This window comes from Oncorhynchus nerka, linkage group LG27 (genome assembly GCF_034236695.1).
Source record: "Oncorhynchus nerka isolate Pitt River linkage group LG27, Oner_Uvic_2.0, whole genome shotgun sequence".
NCBI lineage: Eukaryota > Metazoa > Chordata > Actinopteri > Salmoniformes > Salmonidae > Oncorhynchus > Oncorhynchus nerka.
In genome coordinates, this window is record NC_088422.1 from 70,667,446 (window position 1) to 70,686,293 (window position 18,848).

The window sequence follows — 18,848 nt, forward strand, 5'->3', positions numbered from 1 at the left end:
GGAGTGTTGTATGGCATTGAAGCTCGTTTGGAGGTTAGTTAACACAGTGTCCAAAGAAGGGCCAGATGTATACAGAATGTTGTCGTCTGCGTAGAGGTGGATCAGGGAATCACCCCCAGAAAGAGCGACATCATTGATATATACAGAGAAAAGAGTCGGCCCGAGAATTGAACCCTGTGGTACCCCCATAGACTGCCAGAGGCCCGGACTATAGGCCCCCCAATTTGACACACTGAACTCTGTCTGAGAAGTAATTGGTGAACCAGGCGAGGCAGTCATTTGAGAAACCAAAGGCTGTTGAGTCTGCCGATAAGAATATGGCGATTGACATAGTCGAAAGCCTTGGCCAAGTCGACGAAGACAGCTGCACAGTACTGTCTTTTATCGATGGTGGTTATGATATCGTTTAGTACCTTGAGCGTGGCTAAGGTGCACATATTATTAGGGCTAATGGATAGGCAAATAGTAACAGTAGTTGCCTGGTCCCAGGTCTGTAAGCCTAATGTTTTTTAGAGTTAGGCTAAAGCACATACAGTACAGATCTGGGACAACACTAGTATAGTGTTGGGTAATGTACATGTGGGAAGTGGGCAGCTGAGTGACCAAAGATTACACAGAAAAACAGATGATCTATGTCACCACAGAGCTTCAGAGAAATTCAACCAAGTAGGAACTGAAATTAATCCACCAGACCTCAGCTGTCTAAAAACAAATGAGGAACTTCATTCTTCATGTTCGGATTACCCTTTATGGGGTAATACTCTAAATATACTTATGTTATTCTGAATACAGAATAATCTTTTTCAGAGGTTCCTCACGTATTATATATGGTAAAACCTTTTCCACAAGATTCAACTGTTTATTTCACCCTCTGAAATATCCTGAACAAAATTATAAACGCAACATGTAAAGTGTTGGTGCCATGTCTCATGAGCTGAAATAGATGTGAACCTTGTGCTAAGGACAATAAAAGGCCACTCTAAAATGTGCAGTTTTGTCACACAACACAATGCCACAGATGTCTCAAGTTGACAGTGGGCAATTGGCATGCTGACTGTAGTAATGTTGTCGTGGAAAATTAGACATACTATGCTGTTTTTTCCGCTGATGCAGGCTTGTTGTCTTGTGGGACAGTTATAAGTCTGGGCGTACAAATAAGAACTGGGTGCGACCCCAGTATGTGACATCCCGTTTGTACTATCTGCAGGAACTCCTCTGTATGGAAACTTGCAGGAAAGAACAGACAATGGTGGCAACGTCAGCTATCTTAATCTACAGAGACAAACTAAATGCCTTTTATACACTACGTCTCCCACCCCTGTTTGCACACATCTGCTAACTGCCACATTAACAAAGAGATTGAACTTTTCTATAAAAGCTCAGAGCCAACTCTGTTCGTAGAGCTTTCAACTCTGACTATTCTTAGTGATGGTTGATTGCTTCATTTTTGCAAATCATATAATACATTTGTTGTTTGAAAGAATCTGCAGTCTCTCTTCCTCTGACAATTTGGCGACAAGGACGGGATGGCTAACTCCGTTTGCTGATTGCCCCTGGGGAGACCGAGGTTGCGTTAGATGTGGCAGGGAGCCCCACACTCCGACTAAGCAGAGCAGAAAAGGGACCCGCTCGGACTGGCAGGGAGCGTCAGTGAGTGGATACGTCATTCAGAACAGACAAAATACATTTATTGAGTATGTATGTAGTATGCTTATTGGTCTTAAGATACAAATTCATTGATTTGACAAATGTCAAGAAAATGTTGAGCAATGTTATAAAGTAATGACTTCAAATAAGTGGTATAGTCGTTGTGCGTTCTCAATGGTCATGGTTAATTCTGGCTTTTGTTGCCAGCAGCACAGTGTCTGGAAGTAGCTAGCTACTTTACTATTAATATTTTTGACAACTTTTACTTCACTACATTCCTAAACAAAAGTATGTACTTTTTACTCCTTACCTTTTCCCTGACACCCAAAAGTTCTCGTTACATTTTGAATGCTTAGCAGGACAGGAAACTGGTCTAATTCACATGCTTATCAAGAAAACATCCCTGGTCATCCCTACTGCCTCTGATCTGGCAGACTCACTAAACACATGCTTTATTTGTAAATGATGTCTAAGTGTTGGAGCGTGCCCCTGGCTATCTGTAAATACATTTGAAAAAAACAAGAAGATGGTGCTGTCTGGTTTGCTTAATATAAGGAATTTGAAATGATTCATACTTTTGATACTTAAGTATATTTTATCAATTACATTTACTTTTGATAGTTAAGTATATTGAAAACCAAATACTTAAGACTCTTACTAAAGTAGGATTTTACTGGGTGACTTACTCTTTTACTTGAGTCATTATCTAAAAAAAAAAGGTATCTTTACTTTTCCTCAAGTATGACAATTGGGAAATTTTTCCACCACTGGTGAAATCCATAGATTAGGGCCAAATGTATTTATTTTAATTGACTGATTTCTTTATATGAACTGTAACTCAGTAAAATCTTGAAATTGTTGCATGCTGCGTTTATATTTTTGTTCAGTATATAATGATCTTAGAACCAGAAGGGGATTATTTGCATGTTTCCATGGCACACCAGGAATCTAGTCTTGGCCTGTGTACCACCACCTGCACACACCTTCACTACCTTACCAGACAAGGATAAGACCAATGCCTCGTCTCAGTTTGTGGTGGGTGGAGCGTTGGGTCAGTAATTTTGCCAAGCTAAGGCTCTCATAAAGGACCTTTGTTGAGGGTGTACTGAGTAGAAAACATTGCTTCATGCTCTATCAGCTCAGCACAACAGCCCCACACTCCCAGCCATGTCAGCAGAGAGTGAGGCTATGAGTTACACAAACAAGGTTAATCCGGAACAGGCTTTTCAGCCAGGGCCCTCGTCTGGGCTATGACCTCATCTATGGAGATACTAAAAATGGATCCGTGTCCAGGGGGAGCAGGCAGGCAGTTACCAAAACTGGTTTAAGTCAATGGTGTGTGTCAAATCAGCCTGGTATCAGCCTAAACACAGAGACTGGGGTCAGCCAGATGGGACGTGATTGGATCTGAGAGATCCGACTGGTCCCTCAGCCATCAGACAAAAAAACATTTATGGGGATTTCAAAGGAGGAGAGCACAACCTGTCCATTGTGCATTCATAGTTCAACAGCTGAGTGTAGATGAAGCATTACAGCTGCAGCGGTCCAAGAAGTGTGGGGGGGTCTTACAAATCCACTATATCGGTCATAAAGACAAAATCGTGGGGGGCAATGCGTTTCATAGGTAATTTATTTTATACAGGCTATTAAAAAAATAAACATTACCTGTCAGGAACCTAAACTGATCTTTTTTTCTGGACTAAAGGGACTGCCAGTGTCATAGGAGTAGGTTACTTTCCACTGAGAGTTATATTTTGGTGGAGATTGCTGTTTGAGTTTGTTTACCATCTCATCACCATGGTTAGCATAATAGCACATGGTCTTACCTGTCACCACTTGCTCCACACACGCAAGGGGAACATCGTGCTCTCCAAGCAGACGGTTGGCAACCTGGAACCTCTGAGAGAACACAACACAACACAGAGATCAACATGGTGAGGAGTGTAGGTACCTGGGGAAAAAGCAAACAATAGTTCCAGGGAGACCAGAGCTTTTAACTGGAGCAGAGTGAGACTGCACCACATGTTATCAACAGCTGAGAAGAGAATATTTGAACCATCTGGAAATGCTCTGCCAGGAACACTGATGATGATACTGTTGTTTTTGTATTTCAGTGAAATATAATGATTAACATGGAATCAGCTGATGAATGGAGATCATTGACAACTTTCGAGCAAATGTGTGAATCTAAAAGTGACCCCATTTGCACTGAAAGGCAAATCCACAATTTTGCCATCAATGAGGACCATTAAGATCAAGGCTGATTTCCAAGAGCAGTGCAATCTGTCCACGAGTCCTATAAACTTTTGTTTTTCAAGTAAACAGATCTGGGATGACTCACTAAGTTGTTTAAGAGGTGAATGCATCAAAATAAGCTTAACACAAAACAGGTGGTCTAAAAGCACAGGGTGGGAGGTTACAAAAAACATTTGACCCTGGAAGAAAGACACCAGTGTCCTACAAACCTTTTTGTTGATGGGTATTTCACAACATGCCTATCCCACATGCTGCTTATCATGTGGCAACCTTGACCACACTTTCTCCAATAAACTCAGGTGTGATCATGTAGGGCCAGTCTCCCAGGACACAGATTAAGACTAGTCTTGGACTAAAAATACATTTTAATGGAGAATGTCTCGGATTAATCCATGTCTGGGTAACTAGCCCATAGAGCTACAGTCATTTTTGGGAGAGAGGCACACAGTGTACCACAGGAGGTTGGTGGCACCTTAATTAAGCAGGACGGGCTCGTGGTAATGGCTGGAGCGGAATCAGTGAAATGGTATCAAATACATCAAACACACGGTTTCCATGTGTCTGATGCCATTCCATTCTCACCGTTCCAGTCATTATTATGAGCAGTCCTCCCCTCAGCAGCCTCCACTGGAGTGCACTCACATTGAAAATATACCTGTTTGGGGAGGGCATCATGGGTGATGAAGGAAACCTTGAAGTTGGTGCATATCAGCTTCCCCCACAGGTCACCATGACTGCCATCTGCTCCGATGCACTTCCTCACAAAGCTCACTTCATTCACCACAATCTCCCCTGAGAATGACAAACAGGAAGTAACATGAACCATGACATTTAGGTTTCAAAGAAAATAGATATAAAACATAGGCCTAAAAGGGACAGAAATGGAAGGTGTGAGTGTTAACCACAAAGTTATTTTAAGTCTTATAGCGATGAAACAAAACATGGGCTGATGGCTGAGTAATATGACATGAATGAAGCTTGGGAAAATGTGCTATGGATGTGGAATGATCACATACTGAGATGTCTATCTCCTAGTCTCATTCAGGATTCTGCCATCGAGCCAAAGGCCTCCTGTTACGCTGCTGGAGAGTGATCTGTGCATTTCTCCTCTCAGGCCCTCGAATTGGCTCTAATGATCCCATATTCCAGTCTGAGGCGTTGTGTCAGGTTGGTGGAAATACCTGTCATAGAATAGCTAGACCTCTTCATGACAGAGGAGGTCAACACAACACTCTCTGTTGCCTAACCTATAGGCCTAGTAGCCCGTTGTGACCTCTACTCTTTAACCCCTCTTTGGTTCCAGTAGCATCTCAGGACAAAACACCCACAGCCTGACAAACAACCTGGTGTCTGAACCAATGAGGGTTCCCTCCATTTACAGGACTTTCCTCTCCTCCTCTAAAAAACAGATGTTTTTAATTACCTCCATAGCCCAGATGCACACGGCTCCAAGAGGTATTTATTTTTCAATATAAAAAAAGAGCCCATGATGAGTCACATATACTGTTGACTGTTTCTACTCCAGGATCGCGCGCTCTCTCTCTGGCCATTCAGTGGGAGTTCACAGACTCAGCACATGCACTACGGGCTTGCCAGGAAAGCCCCATGAGCAGGAGAATGGGGATCAGGTGGGCCTAGCTGTCCTCCTCCTGGGAAAATGATCTGCCATTAGGAGAACTGAGAACCCAGCATAAACTTTTAACGGAGCACAGCCTCAAACGGACAGAGACCACTTTGGTTAGTAAGGCTGCTTGATGGATCGAGGTCCTCTCAAGTTTTACATCCAGATCAAAACCCCTCTTCAACAAAGACAGGTGTACCCAGTCCTAAACTAGACCGTAACTTTCTAGACTAAACTATTCATGTAGATTTTATTGATGTTGCCATTTCCTGTGTCACTGAACAGGGACCTAAGAGGTCTGACAGTAATTAGCTCTCAACCTCGCTGGCAACATTGAAGGACATGAATGTTTATGACATACCATTGTCTCTCTCAAATGCTTCAAATCTAAACAATCACCAGATCAATGAATGCAGCTGCTACCTTGGCATAGTGCAAAATTCCTGGCATTTCATGATAGATTAAGCATGAATTTACCGTTGCATGAAGTGAAGACATAAAGTAGAAGAGACTGTATGATTGACTAGTACATGAATGCAGTGCAGTGGTGATTCCCTATATCGTGGCAGTATGGTTGTGAGTGACACTGCAGCATCGCTAGACTATAACAGCTGGAGCTGCTTTGCAGATGGTTACCGTAGGACAGGCAGGGAACAGCCAAAGCGAACCAGGCCCAGCACTGTAAACAGGATCATCACATGTCAAAATGACAGATTTTCCCTCAGTCAGCATGAGTTTAACCCATTCAGCCCAGATGTAATCTGTCACTTTCCATTTAGCTGGTTTATTTTGATGCATTCATTCAGATTATACACTGCATTGTTTATGAGCAAATTAGAGCCTGCCCGTACATTCAAATTAGAGCCTGCCCGTACATTCAAATTAGAGCCTGCCCGTACATTCAAATTAGAGCCTGACCGTACATTCAAATTAGAGCCTGACCGTACACTCAAATTAGAGCCTGACCGTACACTCAAATTAGAGCCTGCCCGTACACTCAAATTAGAGCCTGCCCGTAAACTCAAATTAGAGCCTGACCGTACACTCAAATTAGAGCCTGACCGTACACTCAAATTAGAGCCTGACCGTACATTTACAGTTGGAAGTTTACATACACTTAGGTTGGAGTAATTAAAACTAGTTTTTCAACCAGTCCACAAATTTCTTGTTAACAAACTACAGTTTTGGCAAGTCGATTAGGACATTCACTTTGTGCATGACACAAGTTATTTTTCCAATAATTGTTTACAGACAGATTATTTAATGTATAATTCACTGTATCACAATTCCAGTGGTTCAGAAGTTTACATACACTAAGTTGACTGTGCCTTTAAACAGCTTGGAAAATTCCAGAAAATGATGTCATGGCTTTAGAAGCTTCTGATAAATTATGTCAATTAGCCTGAGTCAATTGGAGGTGTACCTGTGGATGTATTTCAAGGCCTAACTTCAAACTCAGTGCCTCTCTGCATGACATCATGGGAAATTCAAAGGAAATCAGCCAAGACCTCAGAAAACAAATTGTAGACCTCCACAAACCTGGTTCATCCTTGGGACCAATTTCCAAATGCCTGAAGGTACCACGTTCATCTGTACAAACAATAGTATGCAAATATAAACACCATAGGACCGAGCAGCCGTCAAACCGCTCAGGAAGGAGCCGCATTCGGTCTCCTAGAGATGAACGTACTATAGTGCGAAAAGTGCAAATCAATCCCAGAACAACAGCAAAAGACCTTGTGAAGATGCTGGATGAAACAGGCACAAAAGTATCTATATCCACAGTAAACCGAGTCCGATATCGACATAACCTGAAAGGCCGCTCAGAAAGGAATAAGCCACTGCTTCAAAACCGCCATTAAAAAGCAAGACTATGGGTTGCAACTGCACATGGGGAAAAAGACCGTATTTTTTTGAGAAATATCCTCTGGTCTGACGAAACAAAAATAGAACTGTTTGGCCATAATGACCATCGTTCTGTTTGGAGGAAAAAGGGGGCGGCTTGCAAGCCGAAGAACACCATCCCAACCGTGAAGCACGGGTGTGGCAGCATCATGTTGTGGGGGTGCTTTGCTGCAGGAGGGATTGATGCACTTCACAAAATAGATTGCTTCATGAGGGAGGAAAATTATGTGGATATATTGAAGCAACATCTCAAGATATCAGTCAGGACGTTAAAGCTTGGTCGCAAATGGGTCTTCCAAATGTACAATGACCCCAAGCATACTTCCAAAGTTGTGGCAAAATGGCTTAAGAACAACAAAGTAAAGGTATTGGTGTGACCATCACAAAGCCCTGACCTCAATCCTATATAAAATGTGTGGGCAGAACTGAAAAAGCGTGTGCGAGCAAGGCCTACAAATCTGACCCAGTTACACCAGCTCTGTCAGGAGGAAAGGGCCAAAATTGTGGTGATCCTAACTTGCCTAAGACAGGGAATTTTTACTAGGAGTAAATGTCAGGAATTGTGAAAAACTGAGTTTAAATGTAGTTGGCTAAGGTGAATGTAAACTTCCGACTTCAACTGTATATACACATGGAGTACACGGTGCAATGAAATGCTGACTTGCAGGTGAATCTTGCACTGTGAAGGCTACTCCTTGTAGATGACGAATAAACAAACGTGAACATGTTACTTATGAATTACGCCCAAGGCTAGGCCTATTTGTTCTTGCCTGTATTCCATGTTAAACATTGTTTACAAGCTACATTATATCACCCATGTGACTGCATCACAAGTTGTTTAACTTATGCACAAGAATGTAACAATAAGACTTTATGGCCTGTGAGTCTTATTGAAGATGAGGAGTGGGTATAGTAGGGTGGAGTTCTACTGTCATGTTTCACAGCATGGATTAAGATCAGACAAGGAACAGAGAGAGAGACTGAAGAAATAGGTTGTCGCTCTTGTAATTGTGGGACCAGTCAGCAACTGCCCACCATCACCCCTGTATTTACTTCCAAAGCTGGGTCTAATAATCTGCTGGCTTGATGAGTTAACAACTCTTTTGTGGAGGCAGAATGCTGACAGGTCTGACACAAAAGTACAGTACTGCCTGGACTGTAGCCTTTAACCCCCACTGGACTGCAACTCTGTAAGTAACCTGGGTTACCACAACATCTAACAAACAGTACTGTGGTCATGTCATCAACCGCTTACATCATTGCACTCTCTGTTTATCAGAGTTGGCTACTTTCAGTGCCTATTCAGATAAATGTCTGTTGGCCATGGTCATGGTCTATCATGTGACCAGAGGTAACACAGATTCAGAACAATCACAAGGCCTATCCTGTGTGTGATTGGCATGTCAAAAACATGTATATCATGTAATCATACTGGAGGAAACAAAACACTTCCTAGGATGAGGTTCTCCTTTTTGACTAAGTCCACAAAACCCTAAATCAAATAGGGCTACTCATGTGATCACACCTGCCAACTGACAAAACTAACCACAACCTGGCTTTGCTTCCTGGGGTTTTGTAGCTTTCAAAGCAGGCTACCTGTGCTTGTGTACAGCACCTAGCAAACCAGATCACAGTTTGGACATCTGGTGGCGAGGGAAACAAGCTGAGACCCAACATGGTCTCTGTATACAGTGATTATCACAATCCTCTGAGTCACACGAGACTAGGGAGAAATGCCTCAGTCACAACACAAAGATGGCAGTTAAAGGGACAGATATGCTTCAGCATTCCACCTGTACAATAGTAGAGTACAGTGCGCCAGTAACACCATCACATTGCTGATGGATAGCGACAGGACACGTCATTTTGAGAAACTCATGACTTTGCCCATATTAGCCTAGCTTGTGTGATTAACGGAGCAGAACTCATGTGCTGACAAACTAAGTGGTGAAGAGAGACTGAGGACAGTAGGAGTATGTGGGCCAGAGAGGTGAGAATGTGCTTGGGAGTACAGAGAGTTAGCTTTGCCTCATGCAAACACCACTGCTAGGCACATTTTTCCATCGCCTCAGGAGAGGCCACAGCTCACATTCTCCTACTGAGAAAACAACAGCGGGACATCAATTACAGTACCTGTCTAACTATCATTACAGATGCCTACAGTTCAGATGAACGTGTGTCGTAAAGGTGACAGTGTGTCAGCGAGGAGCCTAAACAAAACAGTCAATGTTGGTCGTCTATGTTTGGACACCCACACTCCAGAAACACAGGTCACATACAAAGAGAGAGAGAGAAAGAGAGAGTGCGGGGGGTGAGAGAACTAGGCCTAGAGGAGGAGAAAAATAAAAACATTCAGCGAGAAGAGGGAGAAACCCAACCAGACAGTTCAATAATTAGAGGTGGGCAGCCAGCAAAGGATCCAGCCAGGGATGAAGAGAATAACAGAGATAAACAGAGAGCTACAGAAATTAAGGGAGGAGGACAGATGAAGAGAGAGAGAGAGAGAGGGGAAGACAGAAGAGAGAGGAGGACAGTTGAGATGAGTTGTTGAGATGAGTTAGCCCCACTGTGGTCCTCTGTCTCGTCAGGTTGGTGTGCACTTGAATGGATCATTCAATCAGAGACCCCTTTGAATGGGTCACATTTAAGTCGCATAGCAACCCTACCGAGGAGCTGGGAGGCCCACAAATAAAGCCAAAGTCTCTCCATTCAGGGCCACCCTCACAGAGCCATGAACTAAAGATCAGAACATAGACCATAGTGTAAAATCAAACCTGAGATTCAATGTAGGCTAAACGGTTTGTAGTCCAGTTGAGGGAGAGGAGGTGAATTTTGTAAAGCAAGGCCAGGTGGCACTGCGTGAGTGCGTCATGTTTACTTTCACTGCCAGCATTCATAGAAACACACTGACAGAACCCAGCAATAACAATAGCTAAACCTCCAGCCAAGGGAAAAGCAGTATCCCTCTATAAAACATACCAGTGTCTTAAAATAATCAGCTGAAATAGATAAGGGTAAAACTATACATACCAAAGCAGGGCTACAGAGTGTGACAGTTTTACTCACATATGAGCCTACATTTTGCTGAGCAATCTAAGAAAAATAATTAAGGATTCTAGTTTTATTACATCAAATATTAGTCATTGTGCTCCTAACTGTATTTGTGTAGGCAAACATTTTCCAATTTAAGTCAGTGTAGAGCCCTGCAAAGCAGAGAAAAGAGCAATACAGTGCAAGAGGGAGGTTTTGTTATTATTTCAGCAGAGTAAGTAAAACCAGGCAAGGCGCATCTATTTTAGAAAAAAGGAAGGTCCATCCTCTGTTGCTTAATTATAAGGAGTGAACGCCTCAAAGGGAAATTCGTCCCACAGCACAACCTCTGATTCACAACTTGTCCTCAGACTCAGATATAGGCCTAATGACACTTCAAGTTTATATGGTCAACTGTTTCTTAATCTTGCTCCATTATATCAGTGAACTTCCGCCTCCATAACAGCCATGAATGAACCGAAATGCTTAAGAATGTTGTTGGCTTTTAATATGCAGAGGTTGGGTGTCAGTTTTGCTCACACAAACACTGCCAACTTAATGTAAAAAAGTAAACAAACCTGAGGCCCTGCCAAGAAAAACACACAAAAGGCAAGAAATAGTTTTCAGTGACTGATGCTCTGTGAACAGGAAATACCCTTGTGAATCTCTTATTGTAACCTCCTTAAGACAGTCATTAACCAACTCGCATCCTCTCTGAGCTGGGATTTGACTGCAAAATCAGGAGGCATATCTGAACCAGCCCATTGTTAACTAAGGCTAAATTATGCACAGTTAGTTGCAGTGATGAAAAGGGAGCCAGGCAGGAACTGCATTGTCATGGTGACTTGAGACAGCACAGAGAAAATGGACTTTCAGTTGGATGAGATTACCACAGCCTAATGATGCGACAATAAGGGATGCCAAATGCCTGTGGGGAAAACCACAAGTGAGGTGCACTGACAGAGAACACATTCAAAACAAGAAATTACATTTAGCTGAAGAGATGAGTTTTCACTGGCTGGTCATTGAAATATCAGTCATCTTCTACCTTAGCATGAAAAGAAAGACTATAGCTGGATGAGGTCACCCTTTACTGGTTATTTTTCAGGAGCGGGATATTTTGATGAGTGGTTAAATGTATGTATTCTCTATGTACTCATAACATAGTTGATAGTTACAAATAGAACAGTCAGAAACAACAAGCTAGCTGTGGCAGAGGGAACTGTAAACTCACCTGGAAGTAACTTGGCCTCTAACTTCTTGATAGGTGGCTGTGGAGTTTTTTTCAGATCAGTCTGCATGAAATATAAAACAGAGATATTTTGTTAGTCTATAATAAGCTACCTAAATTATGCACAACATATAGCTAGTGAATTGAACAAGTAATCCTAGCTAGCGAACTACTCAGTAATAGCAATTAACTAAGTATACCGAGGACAGAGTAACTTTGCTAGTCAAGTGAGGTTACTCACCTGTACAGGCAGAAGGTAGGATTTAAAGGTTGGTTTCAAGGGCTTCACAGAAAACATTATTAATAGCTTGAGTCCAATAAATAAAGATGATTAATGGATACTTCCAAGATTACAGTAAGAAAAGAATGTCAAACGTTAACTAACTTGTACCTTGGCTAGAACAATAACAACAGCTAAAAAAATAAACTGCTGAAAATGTGAAGTAGTCAACAATACAGTCAATTTTTCGAGATAGATTTCCCCATATGGATCAGGCCGGGATAGCTTGCTGGGTATCTCCTTTCGTTTCGTGTCAACACAGCTGCTGTGTTGTGCTGGCGAGCTCTGGTTGTCCTACTCGCGAGCAAGTTACTAGCTAGCCTTGTAATTAGCTGCTAGCAAGCAACTTTTACGTCGTCAAACAACCTAGCTAGCTTTAGCTAACTAGCAAGCATTCCATTCGCAGAACTTTGCGAACGCCTAGCTGCAGACGGTGAGTTAATTCACTAATTTACTGGAGAAGAACTCCACAACGTAAACCCTGCTGGCATACAGCAGCGATAACTTTCGTATTTAGCTAGCAGCATTATATCCAAGGCTTTGCTATCCTTTTTGCTATGGACACAACGGCCATGTTTCCATTCGGGAGGGGGAAGAGCATCGGTCTATGTTGCACCCCCAAGCACAGATCTGGGACCAGCTGTAACTGACTCCTGTTCAGATTTAAGATATAAAAAACGGAGAAAAAAATCAATTTTAAGGGCTTTTGGCCTACAACGGAGGGTAGAGAGGGCCCCAGAAAGTGCTATATCTTACTCTCTTGATACCTCAAGCATCGTCTGGTCCATTAATTTATGTCTATTTAAGACAATGATTAATCATGTTTAGTCTACACTATCGCCTATTGATATTGCAATGATTGAGTACCATGCCCCCCCCCCCCAAAATAAAAAAAAAAAGAATAATAATCATGTACATTTTATTTCTGCAATGTTTATTCAATGTTACAAAATAATTAGGTAATCACACATGTTACACAATATCAGAGAAACAGTAAGCACAACTGTAGGACTGAGCACTAACGCCATCTAGTGGAAATGTTCAGTAGAGCATGAATGAACACAAAAACATTAAATTAAAAAAGAAAGTAAATTCTCATTTTCTCTTTAATTTAACTTAATTTTTGTGAGCTAAGTTTTTTATTGAGTCACATAACCTGTACAATCAATAAGAATCACAAATGTTTTTTTAACCAACACTCAACCCCTCCCACCGGCCATCCCAAACAAACCCCTGGCAGCCCCGCCCAAATCCTTGTCTAAACCCAATATGAAAGACATTATCTTTAGCTCACTTTTCTACATCATATGAGTAACTATTGGCTGCTAGTAACTCATACTTTCGCTCCAATCCTGAGCTCCAATCCTGAGAGGGTAGGTGGATGATGTCTGAGTGGCCTGGGGGTCAAAGGCCTCATACTCAGTATTGAGCATGACTACAGAATAGGGCTCGACAGCAACAGCAGCAGGATCTCTCACTTCAGTCAGCTTCAGAAGTGAGAAGAGCCCCTCATCCTCTCCTCTGCCCTCAACATATGGGGAGCCTACACCCAGAAAGAGGAAGCAGTGGGGTTAGATGGGTTTGAAAATCTGTCAGTATTGCAAATTCCTTTTACGGAAATAATATGCTAACTTACAGTCTGAGTTAATTGTCTCCTCTCCATCTTGTTCTCTGCAATGATTAAATAAAGTATTTATTATTATAAAATTCCATATCAGCAACATGTAATTAATTCATGGCTATCGGAAATGGTATTTCCAAATAATGAAATACCTTTTCATTCTCAGAGTGTGAGATTCTGCTGGAGGAAGAAAAAACAGAAAGCCCATGTCAATAACATTACTTTTTTTTTTTTAAATACACACCTGATGATAGAACATACAGTATGTTGGATTTTACTCACCTTGTGAAATCTTGGTATTTTTCAGCATGACAATGACAATGGCAGTAACAAACAGGCAGGAGAAGAACAAGGCTCCCACTACATACAGTGGTATGTAAGGATCCCCTTTTAATAAAACACAAAGCATTCAGAATGAAGATCAATTAGGTATTATTCATGATCATTTCATGTATTAGTAAAAACAGTATACTGTGACTCACCAGGAGTATATAACAGGGCTGTGTCATTCCTGTTGGGGTGGTTGTTGAATTCTCCATTCACAGTGACTGTGACATTAGTTATTACCTTCCAGTGCCCTTTTCTATTCTTAAGCACCTGTACGGCACAAACATACTGTCCACTGTCTGAATATGTGGCATTGCTGATCTTAAGGTTATGAAAGATAGGGCTTGTTAGGGGAATAGATGAAGTATTTGACCTTCGTTTCAGCAGGGCCTCATCAATGAGACAATGGTGGTCATATAATTGTACATCACTATCATAAGAATAAGAATAAAGACAGATGCTACTGTTGCCACTGATGGTTTTGATCCAATACACTGAAAATGGAAAGCTAGAGTAATCTTTGGCTACTGTGAAATTACATGCAAGGTTGACTGATTCTCCATGCTGTTTGGTAACAGACGTTTTAGTTTCCACACCAGGGTAGCATATCACCACTACAGAAACAGAACATAATTTGATGTTAAATATTTTCATAAACAGATATATGTCTATATACAATATATTGTACAGTATACTGTAATGTGAGTTGTATATCATTTAGAAATTGTGAAAGTTAGGAAATGTGAACTTACTCTTTGGTTCAACAAATGCCACAATAAATGATTCCACCTGATCTTTTGAAGGTTTAAAGGGGAATAAGTGTTGGTCATTTGATGGAAAGGTATGAAAACATGCAAAGAATCCAGTGACGTTTTTCTCCAATTTCATATTTAAACATTGTTTGATACTGTTTTTGCAGGTTTTTGTTTCTAATGTAAATGTTGTATTATTGCACTTCGGATCTTGGTCACATTTCTTCTCATTGTCATGAAGACTGCAATTCAAAGTGCAATCCACCGTATTGTCTTCATCTAGATCAAGTTGCCAAATTCTCTCTTCACATTGTAGGGATATAGCTTCCTCTTTCTCTTGATAATTTAGATAAGTGTTCCCTTTGAGAGAGAAAACGGTTTCCAAAGTTAGAATCAAGCTCCTCGATTGTAGACTCACAAACCCTATTATTCAAGTCTTAAACTGTTGATAAAAATAGTTACCGACCTTGACATTTTCCTACGAGAGTCATCACCATGAAGATAGATAGCATATCCATGATCATTGAACTTAGATTACAAAGCTGTTTTGTTCATGATTCACAGAATGAGGAAACGGAACAGAATTTTACAGGAAGGAAGAATGAACAGAGGGTGTTTGTGGTGTTTGTATGATATACAGTTGATGTTGGAAGTTTAAATACACTTAGGTTGGAGTCATTAAAACTCGTTTTTTAATAACCACTCCACAATTTTCTTGTTAACAGACTACAGTTTGGCAAGTCGGTTAGGACATCTACTTTGTGCATATGACACAAGTCATTTTTCCAATAATTGTTTACAGACAGATTATTTCACTTATAATTCACTGTTTCACAATTCCAGTGGGTCAGGAGTTTACATACACGAAGTTGACTGTCTTTAAAAAGCTTGGAAAATTCCAGAAAACTATGTCATGGCTTTAGAAGCTTCTGATAGGCTAATTGACATCATTTGAGACAACTGGAGGTGTACCTGTGGATGTATGTAAAGGCCTACCTTCAAACACAGTGCCTATTTGCTTGACATCATGGGATAATCGAAAGAAGTCAGCCAAGACCTCAGAAAAAAAATTGTAGACCTCCACAAGTCTGGTTCATCCTTGGGAACAATTTCCAAACGCCTGAAGGTACCACGTTCATCTGTACAAACAATAGTAAATAGTACGCAAGTATAAACACCATGGGACCACGCAGCCGTCATATCGCTCAGGAAGGAGACGACTTCTGTCTCCTACAGATGAACGTACTTTGGTGTGAAAAGTGCAAATCAATCCCAGAACAACAGCAAAGGACCTTGTGAAGATGCTGGAGGAAACAGGTACAAAAGTATCCATAACCACAGTAAAACGAGTCCTATATCGACATAACCTATAAAGTAAAGGTACCATAAAGTAAAACTAAACGCATGCTCTTTCGCTTCAAATGGGGACAATCTTTGTCCCCATTTGCAGTTGCAAACCGTAGTCTGGCTTTTTTATGGAGGTTTTGGAGCAGTGGCTTCTTCCTTGCTGAGCGGCCTTTCAGGTTTTTTAAAATTATTTTTTTATTTCACCTTTATTTAACCAGGTAGGCAAGTTGAGAACAAGTTCTCATTTACAATTGCGACCTGGCCAAGACAAAGCAAAGCAGTTCGACACATACAACAACACAGAGTTAGACATGGTCCTGGTCAGTTCCTGGATGGGAGACCAGAAGCTGCTGGAAGTGGTTTTGGAGGGCCAGTAGGAGGCACTCTTTCCTCTGGTCTAAAAGAATATCCCAATGCCCCAGGGGAGTGATTGGGGACACTGCCCTGTGTAGGGTGCCGTCTTTCGGATGGGGTTTTAAACGGGTGTTCTGACTCTTTGAGGTCATTAAAGATCCCATGGCACTTATCGTAAGAGTAGGGGTGTTAACCCCGGTGTCCTGGCTAAATTCCCAATCTGGCCCTCAAACCATCACGGTCACCTAATAATCCCCAGTTTACAATTGGCTCATTCATCCCCCTCCTCTCCTCTGTAACTATTCCCCAGGTCGTTGCTGCAAATGAGAACGTGTTCTCAGTTAACTTACCTGGTTAAATAACGGATAAATAAATAAAATAAATGGAGTAAAACAAACATACAGTCAATTATACAGTATAAAAATAAGTCTATATACAATGTGAGCAAATGAGGTGAGATAAGGGAGGTAAAGGCAACAAAAAAAAGGCCATGGTGGCAAAGTAAATACAATATAGCAAGTAAAACACTGGCACGGTAGATTTTCAGTGGAAGAATGTGCAAGGTAGAGATAGAAATAATGGGGTGCAAAGGAGTTAAAGTACAGTAGTAGGAGAGGTAGTTGCTTGGGCTAAATTATAGATGGGCTATGTACAGATGCAGTAATTTTTGAGCTGCTTTGACAGCTGGTGCTTAAAGCTAGTGAGGGAGAGTGTTTCCAGTTTCAGAGATTTTTGTAGTTTGTTCCAGTCATTGGCAGCAGAGAACTGGAAGGAGAGGCGGCCAAAGGAAGAATTGGTTTTGGGGGTGACCAGAGAGATATACCTGCTGGAGCGCGTGCTACAGGTGGGTGCTGCTATGGTGACCAGCGAGCTGAGATAAGGGGGGACTTTACCTAGTAGGGTCTTGTAGATGACCTGGAGCCAGTGGGTTTGGCGACGAGTATGAAGCGAGGGCCAGCCAACGAGAGCGTACAGGTCGCAGTGGTGGGTAGTATATGGGGCTTTGGTGACAAAACGGATGGCACTGTGATAGACTGCATCCAATTTATTGAGTAGGGTATTGGAGGCTATTTTGTAAATGACATCGCCAAAGTCTAGGATCGGTAGGATGGTCAGTTATACAAGGGTATGTTTGGCAGCATGAGTTTTAATTTTTTTTTATTTCACCTTTATTTAACCAGGTAGGCTAGTTGAGAACAAGTTCTCATTTGCAACTGCGACCTGGCCAAGATAAAGCATAGCAGTGTGAACAGACAACACAGAGTTACACATGGAATAAACAATTAACAAGTCAATAACACAGTAGAAAAAAAATGGGCAGTCTATATACAATGTGTGCAAAAGGCATGAGGAGGTAGGCGAATAATACAATTTTGCAGATTAACACTGGGGTGATAAATGATCAGATGGTCATGTACAGGTAGAGATATTGGTGTGCAAAAGAGCAGAAAAGTAAATAAATAAATAAAAAAAACAGTATAAAAACAGTATGGGAATGAGGTAGGTGAAAATGGGTGGGCTATTTACCAATAGACTATGTACAGCTGCAGCGATCGGTTAGCTGCTCGGATAGCTGATGTTTGAAGTTGGTGAGGGAGATAAAAGTCTCCAACTTCAGCGATTTTTTGCAGTTCGTTCCAGTCACAGGCAGCAGAGTACTGGAACGAAAGGCGGCCAAATGAGGTGTTGGCTTTAGGGATGATCAGTGAGATACACCTGCTGGAGCGTGTGCTACGGATGGGTGTTGCCATCGTGACCAGTGAACTGAGATAAGGCGGAGCTTTACCTAGCATGGACTTGTAGATGACCTGGAGCCAGTGGGTCTGGCGACGAATATGTAGCGAGGGCCAGCCGACTAGAGCATACAAGTCGCAGTGGTGGGTGGTATAAGGTGCTTTGGTGACAAAACGGATGGCACTATGATAGACTGCATCCAGTTTGCTGAGTAGAGTGTTGGAAGCCATTTTGTAGATGACATCGCCGAAATCGAGGATCGGTAGGATAGTCAGTTTTACTAGGGTAAGCTTGGCGGCGTGAGTGAAGGAGGCTTTGTTGCGGAATAGAAAGCCGACTCTTGATTTGATTTTCGATTGGAGATGTTTGATGTGAGTCTGGAAGGAGAGTTTGCAGTCTAGCCAGACACCTAGGTACTTATAGATGTCCACATATTCAAGGTCGGAACCATCCAGGGTGGTGATGCTAGTCGGGCATGCGGGTGCAGGCAGCGATCGGTTGAAAAGCATGCATTTGGTTTTACTCGCGTTTAAGAGCAGTTGGAGGCCACGGAAGGAGTGCTGTATGGCATTGAGGCTCGTTTGGAGGTTAGATAGCACAGTGTCCAATGACGGGCCGAAAGTATATAGAATGGTGTCGTGTGCGTAGAGGTGGATCAGGGAATCGCCCGCAGCAAGAGCAACATCATTGATATATACAGAGAAAAGAGTCGGCCCGAGAATTGAACCCTGTGGCACCCCCAT

At 41.9% G+C, this 18,848-nt stretch overlaps 2 protein-coding genes across 5 annotated transcripts in view; both read right to left on the minus strand.

Annotated features, from left to right (window-relative positions):
• The window catches only part of LOC115112261 (myotubularin-related protein 10-like), a 43,311-nt gene that overhangs the window by 11,025 nt on the left and 13,438 nt on the right, over nt 1–18,848 (minus strand). Inside the window, exons 1-4 of one of the 2 annotated variants that reach the window (XM_029639197.2) lie at nt 11,932–12,168; nt 11,694–11,754; nt 4,559–4,695; nt 3,474–3,546 (exon numbers count right to left, since the gene is read on the minus strand). In XM_029639197.2, coding sequence (XP_029495057.1) covers nt 3,474–3,546; nt 4,559–4,695; nt 11,694–11,754; nt 11,932–11,988 — 328 coding nt within the window. In that variant the 5' untranslated portion in view covers nt 11,989–12,168. Of the gene's footprint in view, nt 1–3,473; nt 3,547–4,558; nt 4,696–11,693; nt 11,755–11,931; nt 12,169–18,848 lie in introns of those variants that run through there. The other variant, XM_065011952.1, reaches the window with a different exon arrangement.
• Nucleotides 12,884–15,245, minus strand: LOC115112262 (uncharacterized). Of its 3 annotated transcripts, none has more exons than XM_029639199.2 (7): nt 15,137–15,245; nt 14,671–15,030; nt 14,074–14,532; nt 13,874–13,978; nt 13,744–13,768; nt 13,607–13,641; nt 12,884–13,513 (listed from the first exon to the last, which is right to left on the minus strand). In XM_029639199.2, the coding sequence occupies exons 1-7, from the start codon at nt 15,192–15,194 to the stop codon at nt 13,296–13,298; spliced, it is 1,260 nt and encodes a 419-aa protein (XP_029495059.1). In that variant the 5' UTR covers nt 15,195–15,245; the 3' UTR covers nt 12,884–13,295. The 3 variants fall into 3 exon arrangements, with proteins under 3 accessions (XP_029495059.1, XP_029495058.1, XP_029495060.1); XM_029639198.2 differs by having other exon boundaries at nt 13,744–13,771; XM_029639200.2 differs by having other exon boundaries at nt 13,744–13,771; nt 14,671–15,244.